General features: G+C 36.8%; 1 protein-coding gene across 1 annotated transcript; it reads left to right on the plus strand.

The window, feature by feature from the left end:
- Positions 1-903: 903 nt before the first annotated feature.
- Positions 904-9,482, plus strand: LOC127624787 (cyclin-I-like). Its single transcript, XM_052099669.1, has 6 exons — positions 904-1,038; positions 1,157-1,229; positions 1,817-1,970; positions 5,197-5,331; positions 5,773-5,847; positions 7,616-9,482. Exons 3-6 carry the CDS (start codon positions 1,857-1,859, stop codon positions 7,838-7,840), a joined length of 549 nt encoding a protein of 182 aa, XP_051955629.1. The 5' UTR covers positions 904-1,038; positions 1,157-1,229; positions 1,817-1,856; the 3' UTR covers positions 7,841-9,482.
- Positions 9,483-10,095: the final 613 nt, after the last annotated feature.

A 10,095-nucleotide genomic window follows, 5' to 3' on the forward strand; every position in this document is an offset into this window, starting at 1 on the left:
GACTACAAAGGACAGTTTGGACTGCTGAGCGGATTATTGGTTGCCCTGTGCCCTCACGTTGGGTAAACCTCTCGTTGTCGGTATAATGTGGTTCTCGCTCATGGTGGGGCACGTGGTGAGTTGTGAGTGGATGCCATGAATAGTATGAGCCTCCTCATGCGTTAGGTCTCTGCGGTAATGCTCAACAACCTGCGTGATAAAATGCGTGGATTGATTTTCTCAGACGCAGAGGCAACTGAGATTCATCCGCCACCCGGACTGAGGCGAGTCACTACGCCACCACTAGGACTTTGAGCGCATTGGGCATTTCAAATTGGGGAGAAAATCCATAAAAAAGGGGTGGGGGGTGGGGAGAACAGTACACTTCCAGAGTGAGAAAAAGGGCTGTAAATATCACTCTGAACAACCCAGCCCACTACTTTTTTGAACTGTTGTCTTATTATGTATTTCTATATATACTTAGATTTTCTATTCACTTTTAATTTTTATTCTATTTATTTATTATCGCTGTCTTGTTGTTGTCTTGTTGTTGTATTGTTTGTGCACTGGAAGCTTCTGTCACCAAGAAAGATTCCTTGGATGTGTAAGCATACTTGGCAATAAAGCTCATTCTTATTCTTAAATACCACACCCTACGTTTTTTTTTTAAGCAATTAATCCTCAATGTATCACTAACCGTGATAAGATTAAACGAAGTAGGTTGAGAACAATACATGGAGACAAATGAACCACCGCCTCATTTCAACCATTTTATATAACAGAACCCGTATGTGCGACCCACTAACACATTTCTGTAGGTACGTGCGTGACGAGGGTATGGGCGGAGTCGAGAGCAAGGTATTTATTTAGTGGGCGGAGTTATTTGCGCGATGTCAAACATATGGGCGGTCACAATGCCGAAGACTTAAATATGTGGGCGGTGTCAAGCGCGTTCAAAAACACGACGTCTAGGAGTAACTGTAGACGCTGTTTTGAACACGACGGTTCCCTCCACAAATCACCCAAAAGTGATATTGTTCTGGAATATCATGCTTCAGTGTATGTACGGTAGAGTGTAGAGTGTGTTGCGTTTGGTTTCTGTTGTTGTTTTCTAAGCTAAACAGCATTTTGTACATCATTGTTTCGCTGCCGTATAAGCAAATAATTTATTTTTCAGACATGGAGGAATGATATTTTGCTCATATTTGCAGTGGACTCCAATGACAGAGACTGTGTTCTACTTTTCAAAGGTAATATTTTATGCAAAAACTTCCCGAGCCTTTGTTTACAAGTTGATGCAAATTGACCCGCCCATATCGCTCGAGTGCAGTTAGTTTCAGATTGTTGCACAAAACATTTTTCTGCTTCCTGTTGCATTTGCTGATGATGTTACACTTTCATGCATCGTGTAATTCTGTACAACTCTCCACGAATTAATTAGACAAATGTGAACATGCTCTGGGTTAGTCCATGAAACTGACGCTTTTACATTACAAAGACAACAAAATGTAGATCATTTTTATTTTTTTCAAATTCAAGGTGACACGGAAGTTAAATGTTTTGTTTAGAACTTATTCTTGCAGGTTGAACTGTTTTTTCGGTCACTTAATTGCACTCAAAAAATATAATTTTTTATCTTCTACAAATACACTTGCTATGGGTTTTTGCAGCCTGGTAACGGAAAGGTTGGGTCTGAACCTATAACAAGGCTTTGACCTTTGCCCCATTGAGAGAAAGACATTAAAATTTCTGCTTACTCTAAGAGGTCTGTTCTTGTAATAAGTGTTCTGTAAACCACTTTGGATTAAAGCATCTGCTAATTTGCATGTTTCGTAAGGTATTCCTTTGACTGGAAAAGACTAGTTTCCAGAACAGCCATGAAACCGCCAGGTGAAGATGAGAATCGGCGTCTGGGTACATTGTTGCTCAACAGCCTGGAAAGAGAAATGCGTCTTTGGAGGGCACCTGTCCTGAAGAACGGTTGCATTCAGGTACAATAAAATCTTTACAGGTTCCCATCACTTTCCCATGATCTTTTTTCAGTGGTCATGGTGGTGCAGAAATCATTTTTGACCAATACAATACCGATTATAACGAAAATCTAGAGGGTGATAAAATGTACAAAGGGGTTCAAAGGCTATTTTATTGTACAAAAAAATATTTGAAATATTGCAGAGTTGTTTGAATTTATAGTTTTTTTGGGGGTTTGTTTACATTACATGGTCATGGTAACAAAGTTGTAAAATTGGTGTAACTTTACACAGAAAACGTTTTTAAGCTATTTTTATCACACTAAAATCATGTTTACATGCATATTGTTTGTCTTGTGGTTGTACTTTTTGTTATCAATTTTTATTGATTCCATTCATAAGCCAAACACAACATAAAATATGGAATCAATTATATGCATTAACCCCACCTGACACAAAGACATACTACAGTGGTCACCAACAATTGGAACATAAAAATAAAAAAACATTTAAAAATATATACTTTGAGAAAACAACAAGAATACACATCCACATCTAAACCAGAAATCACTCTCCACTGCCCCTCCCTGAGAATCCTCCAAAAAGCCAAATAACCACCCACTTCCTATCAAAAAAAAAAATCTCATTTTCCCAGCCTTCTAAAAATCACCTCCTCGAATGCTACCACCCCACCCATCTCCCTGCACCACTCCTGAAACAAGGCTGCTCCAGCTGACTTCCACCCCTGAGGATGATTTGTCTGCTGATCATAACTCTCACTAGGACCCAACTTTTTAAATGACTATCCTCAATATTAATGACCGCCCCATTGCAAGATACAGAGTGTCCAATACGTCACACACAAAGCTCTGAACCCTCAACCAAAATTCTTGGATCGTAACACACCACCAAAAAACATTGGTTGTGTCCCTGTCTTCTGATTGGCATCGGCAGGAGGTGGGTGTGTCTCTATAATGCTGAAATATAAACCAAAGCAAGATCATGCTTTATTAATGCCGCCTTTTACTATTTCATAGCTTTTAAAGTCCTATGTGGATTCTTATTTCAGTGTAGTTACTTTTTCATTTCCATATTTGATCAGTAGTTCTATACAGCAGTACCACTAAATGCAGAGTATGCAGCCTACGTAGGGCACCAACTCCGGTCGTGGAACACTCACTCTGTCTGATACCATCCACTATATAGTGCACTATTTTGAATGTCTGCTATTTTGTAGGAGTGTCTGAATTCTGAGTGAGCCACTCGTTCCCTACTTTTGTTCACTCCTTACCCACAATGCACTCTTAATTTCAAGTGTACATTTGATGTACACTCGATGATGGTTATTTTCCCACAATCCACCACTGGGAAGACGTATGAGCTGGGACTTCCTTCACTCCTGCAATGTTTTATTTCATGCTGAATGTATTAAATTACTTTTTGACATCATTACCGGTACTTGATTAAAATAACATATAGAGAGACAAAACATACAGATACATTTTATGACACTTTATTTGATAAAATATGTTTACTCTTTATATTAACACAGTATATATTAAAAATGATAAATAGAATGATTTATTGTATTAATATATTATTTAATAAGAATAACAAGAACCAGGTATTTAAAAATTTCACATGACGTTTCTTCACCAGAGCTCCGACACTCGCGTCCAAATTCACTCATTTCGTTCACATACTGCTGAGAAAAGGTGCACTAACTGCCATTCACTATATAGTAAATGGTGAATGAGTGAACTATTGTGGGGACAGCCACTCTCATCGCCACAATTGCCTCACGCCCACATATCTCACGCATGCGCAGAAATGCTGTCTGTTCGCACTCCAGTTGTTGAACACGCGAATGGCAGTGATTTTACACTTGGATGTTTGCATGGATTCATACAGTTAATCCGCCTGAAGTAGCTGCAATATTTTCCAGTACCCCCGCGAGGGCATGGAGTAAATGCTTAAATACTGCTCATGACATGTGGGACAAGGGACAAAGGCCACTGATATATTGCTGCACTGATTTAAAAATGTACACTTAAAAAAAAAAAAGTCTCAAGAGCCCAGTTACAGAATCACCCTGAACATGAAATCTCAATGCACCGAAAATAATTAGAATTAGAGCCAAAAATTACCTCAGCCTGCTGCCTTAAGTTGGAGCTGTGATTTTATCCTCCAAGTCAGCAATGACCTTTGTCAGCATTGCCGATACGTGCAACAATTCTCTCTGAATTTCCTTCACCTCTCTGGCCAAATCAACTCCCTGACTCGAGGCCTACAGAGGGGCATCAGCTTGAGCATGCAAGTGTCTTTTAATGTCTCCAGAGCCCGAAGATTTTGAATTCTTTGACATATTGTCTTCCTAGAACAGATATGGATAAAGGTGCCTCTAATCTCACCGGTCTGACACAAAGTATCAAAACTACCAAAGTGCGCAGAGCTTGCCATCCACACGTCCTTGTGGCTGTACTTTTGAAACTGAGTATTTTAACGTTCAAAAATGGGCCCCCTTTCACTTTTATTGTAAATGCCTCGCTGTAACCCAGATCTGTTCTTGTTTTGTTTTTTGTTTTTTTTAGAAAAGGAGGGACAAGTGAAAATAAATTTGTGGTGATCAATATTACGCTACAAATGCTGATTGAGCTTTTACTTGTATTGAACCCAGAGTATTCCTGTAAGAACCACAATGAAAGATAAATACAAACATGAAACAAAATATAATTTTTATTTTACAGTTCTAAGCAATATAACTTGTATTTTACATATTATGATTGAACATTACAAATTAATATTGTGCATACGTTGGTGAATTCAGGGAAAAAAAATAAGCGAAGGAACAAAATCCCCCTTTAAATTGTTAATTTAGATCTATATTTTTCTGTTTCTTTATTACACCCAAAAAATAAAGGTAAACTTTATATTTTGTAGCACAATAAATTTATGTAATGAATTATTCATGAATATATTTAAATTAACTATTTGTATACTGTAACAAAGTTCAAGGAATGCATAGGAAGGAGGAAGCTGGGACCGGCTTGACAAACACATAAACATTTATTATACAACTTAAAAGACAAAACCAAACACCCTGCTTCTCCGCAGTCACGTTGGACACACACAGGTTCATGCGTCTCTTTCTTCCCGTCTGCCGCGGTCTCCTCTCCTCTCATACTCCCAGCAATTCTCTGGGCTGTGACCTACTTGATTGATTAACTGATGAATCTTCTCTTCTCAGGGTTCCGATATCAGTCCATCTCATTACCAGGAGGTAATTGTGTGGATGCATGAAATGAGCCGCATATTCCAGTTCTGCTCAGAGACATTTGCGTTAGGAGTGTGTGTTCTCAACCGCTTGCTTGCAACAGTCAAAGTAAGTGGAACATCTGCATATTATTCAAAGCTGGTGGCAGTTTAGATTGCATGTGCAGATTATTAGAATTGTTTTCCTACCCTTTTTCTCCCCAATTTGGAATTCCAAAATGCTTTCCATTTATTCATGGTGGCATAGTGATTCCTCAATCTGGGTGGCGGAGGATGCCTCCGAGACCGGGCATCTTATTACGTGACTTGTTGAGTGCATTACCGTGGAGACATGGCACATGTGGAGGCTTCAGGCTATTCTCCGCGGCATCCACGCACAACTCGCCATGCCCCCCACCGAGAGTGAACCACATTATAGAGACCACGAGGAGGTTACCCCATGTGACTCTACCCTCTCTAGCAACTGGGCCAATTTGTTTTCCTAGGAGACCTGGCTGGAGTCACTCAGGCATGTGCAGACTGTTAATTTATTTCCATCCTTTCTTCACAGACTCAGCTGAAATACCTCAAATGCATGGCCATCACCTCACTGATCCTTGCAGCAAAAATCAATGAAGAAGATGAGGCAAGACATACATCAGTGTTTATAGAACGCTCTCTCCGGGTTTTAAATGGGGAAGTTAATTATTGCAGGGTACACCTCAATAGCGATAACAGGAAGACAACAGCAAATATGATTTTTGCTGACCCATTCAATCCAACAGCTAAAGAAAAAATCCACTATTATGTTTCCACGACTTGCTTCAAGAGGGGAAAAAATAGAGAGAGATGGATTACGACTGTCAGAAGAGCGAAAGAATTTACTGTCAATCCCTCAGCTGCTGTATTAGAAACTCCATCGCAGCTGTGGTAACTATAGTTCTTTTAAACAAATTCCAGGGTAATGCAACACTAAGCATAATGTTATAAATTTACACTAAATATATCAATAAAAGAAAATGTAAATATAAAGGTTTGCTAGAATTATACTGTTAAATATGGCGTCATCAAAGGTCTGTTTTCGCCGTTATTTTTATTTTAGTCATAATTTTTGTCTTTTGATGTTAATGTCCTAATTCAGTTGATTTCATCGTCATTAATTAATTTTATTTATTTCTGACAAAAAATGCCGAAGTTAGCAAAAATAACATTTTAGTTATTGATCATGTGTAAAAATGACAAAGACGTGTATTACACTCCAACAGTCCAAACTTTAACCAAATGTTAAAGCATTTTGAAAAATGTCAGATGAATTACTATTCAAACATGCACAGTATCAAACATATTAAAGTTAAACGTTTAATGTGCAAGATGAAACTACATGAGAAAACTGTCCTGAAATAAAGCATGCATGCTATGACTGGATTATTTTGAATCAATTCTTTCTTTAAAAATCAATAAATAAAACATTGTTGGTGCATTAGTAATATCTTGTGGTATTATCTTTTGCTTTATTTTTTATCTATTATTATTTTTCTACATTATTAACAAAATCAAACAAACTTTCAAACGTGGGCGAATTCACCTGCAACTATTTTTGCAGCATTTTAGTGCAAGAACCTGCGTCTTATTCACTGTCCACCCCACAATCCAGTTTAGGTGTGCACTCAGTAATATTTTGCTTGTCATCTTGGACTTACAGTGACACCTAGTGGTGTGGATGCTGAATCATTCAAAATCCATAGTTTTCATCTACAGATGCCATTTGTAGAAATTCACATTTCACAATTAATTACAGCCATAATTAATTGAATCCAAGAGTGAAAGTGTCCAATAACAGACTGTTATTGAGATTAAGCAAGTAGTATTCAGCTAGTTATGTGATGCTAACATGACTGCCCTCCCCCATGTAGAATAAAACGGCTTTTATAAGGTTACTGATATGACTAGAGACCTCATCTCATGTGAGTGCTCATGATTTTATACATCTGTTTTAAAATTACAGTTAATTTATTTAGGAGTAAACCTTTTTAAAGTGAAAAAATTACTGAGTGCACCTTTAACTACTGTAAAAGCAATTAGTGCTGAAAAAAGTAATTTTCATTCTTTTCAGAGCAAACATGCATCCTTTCTATATAAATTATGCGTACTATAGATTACACTTTCTAAAAAAAAAACTGTGCTATTTGCCCGGCAAAATAAACATCATGCTATTGCTGTGTAATTTTATGGCCTTGTTTGTGCATTTGCCTGATCTACATAATTCCTTTAGTATATCAGGTGCTAAAACATCACACAGCATGTGCAAATAAACACTTATTTTTTTGTTTTGTTTGTGGCACAACAATGAAGACAACCCACACCGCATTTAACCATTCCAGTGCTTTTATTGTTCTGTTTTGTTTGGTGAACAGGTGATCACATCGGTTAAAGACCTGCTGGAGCAAAGCGGATGCAAATTTTCAACAGCAGAGATTCATCGCATGGAGCGAATCATATTAAACAAGCTGCATTGGGACCTTTACACCGCAACACCGATCGATTTCATTCACATCGTAAGTAGCGACAGATGCGTTCACTTGTATTCTGACCATATCTCAACAGTACAAAAAGCACGAGAGAACATGCAACCATTTTGAGATGGCCATTGCAAAAATTTGCAAAGATTGACGTTTGTTCCTTGACGTTGTTGTGCATGTGATAATCAGCAGCCCCTGGTGATTGTACAAACCTTCATCACCAGCAAGCTACAATATCTTTAGGGCAATAAGAGTTGCATGCAATGCATACTTGACCAAGGCACTAAACTGGCTTGTACTGTTGCAGTAAAGCAGTTAGATAACCCTGCAAAGGAAGGGAGGAAAGATTTTGTTCTTCTGTATTCACTCTCCTATACAATTAAACTCTCTCATAAATAGGAATAATCTTCCATTTGAATACTGAATCTTTCCTTCATACTGGCAGGGTTGTGCTCTTCGATTTGAATTGAGATAACAAACATGACGCAGAATCGTAATTTGATCTGAAGGAAGTTTAAAACGGATTGAAATGAATGTAGGTGCTGAAAGTCAAGTTTGTAATAATACTGCCCTGCATGGGCAAAATGTAGTAATTACTACAGCTGGGTAAAAAATTATTTTCCATTTCATAATGATCTTCATTTGCTCTATTTTGAGTCTTAAAATCCCAAGATCTGTCTTATACTCTGTCATGAGGGGCTATGTGACAAATGTATTTGTAAAGTCACCGTTGTTACTAGGGCTGGGCATTATGGCTACAAATATTATTTCTCTATTTTTCTGCCTATTGGTGATGTTCAAAATATATCTCAATAATTATGTATTTGATCTGAAAAGTTTTTTTCTTAATCGGAGGAACATAATTTCATCCACAATTTTAGCCAAGTATATTCGTTGTTTTGAATGGGCATTGAATAAAATTATATTTTTTAATACATGTAATAAAGGCATGTTTCCCCACTTTTGTTTTGACTAAATGAACACAAGGGTGGAAAAGATATAATCATTTTCACTGATATGCACTTTTAGATTTATATCTTTTATATACAATAATACATACACCTAGTCAAGTTTATTATAATATAATACTGAATTTATAATTATTATTTTGAGGATTAGATTGGTTTCATATATAAGTAATATTCCTTTCCAATTTACTTCACCTGGAACTTTTATTTTGACACTTAAATTGCAGTTTATAATGTTCCACATCTGGTGAAACGCTGATATCTACGACTTCTGTTATATTGTGCTGCTTTTTAGATTTGTATAATAACTTGTAGTGGCTACTAATGTTGGGAACTGTGCGAACGCTTCATGCAGTACTTTCACACGAGCCCATGAGCTCCTTGCATGCACCGATCAGCCCGTCACCCATTTATTCTGAATCTGTCTGTAATCGCAGCCTTTTAAAAAAAAACATTTATCACATGACCATATCACCATTTTGTTAATAATTGTGAAATTATCTACTGATTCACTCTTTATGAAATGTAAGAATCATTTCTCGTATCATTGGATATTAATGAAATTAATATCCAATGATACGAATCAGAATCATTCAGCCATTGGGATATTAATGAAATTGCTTAATTTTGTATCATCAGCAAAATCATTGTGATTATATTGTGAATATTTTAAATATCGCCCAGCCCTATTAGTTACTGCATTTTGACTTGGTAGGGAAGAATACATTTCACTTTCAGTATAAATTACATACTTCACAACCTGTGTTGAATGTCTTTGAATTGCAATTCAGTAAATCCCCATTTCAAAATATGTAGCTAATTAAATTCAAATTCGCACTCGTGATTTGAATGGGAGACCATTCTTAAATTCTATATTTTGGCCAACCCTGCTTAGAGGGGTTCAGTTAAAATGGCAAACAAAATGAGTGTTCTTGGCATGAGCTAGTGTAACACAGTTGGTTGAGGCATTTAGCAATCAAACCAGCTATTAACATGAAATCAACAAATTGGTCCTTGTCTAAATGAACAATGTGATTCGTGGCAGCTTTGGCACAGCACAGAGGGCAATAAAATGGCCATTAGAAATGTAAAGAACATGGAACAAGACCCATTAAATACACCGCTTTCATTTCAGGGTCTTTCAGGAGAAATTCTTTTAAAATCACAAAGTACTTTTAGTAAAGAACAAAATTATTTAAGAAAAATGTGTGAAACTCACGAAACGTATCATGAACATGTCCGGGACATATTTCACTACAAAATAAAAATAATTCTGAATTTCTAATTTTCTAAAAGAAAATGAAGCCTATTTAAAGGTAATTTTTTGCATTGTAACATTATTTTTGTGACAATTATGCACTTCCACCAAAATTCTCATTACCATAGTGTAAAAATAAATCTTTTTTT

Source organism: Xyrauchen texanus, chromosome 31 (genome assembly GCF_025860055.1).
Source record: "Xyrauchen texanus isolate HMW12.3.18 chromosome 31, RBS_HiC_50CHRs, whole genome shotgun sequence".
In the NCBI taxonomy this organism is placed as follows: Eukaryota; Metazoa; Chordata; class Actinopteri; order Cypriniformes; family Catostomidae; genus Xyrauchen; species Xyrauchen texanus.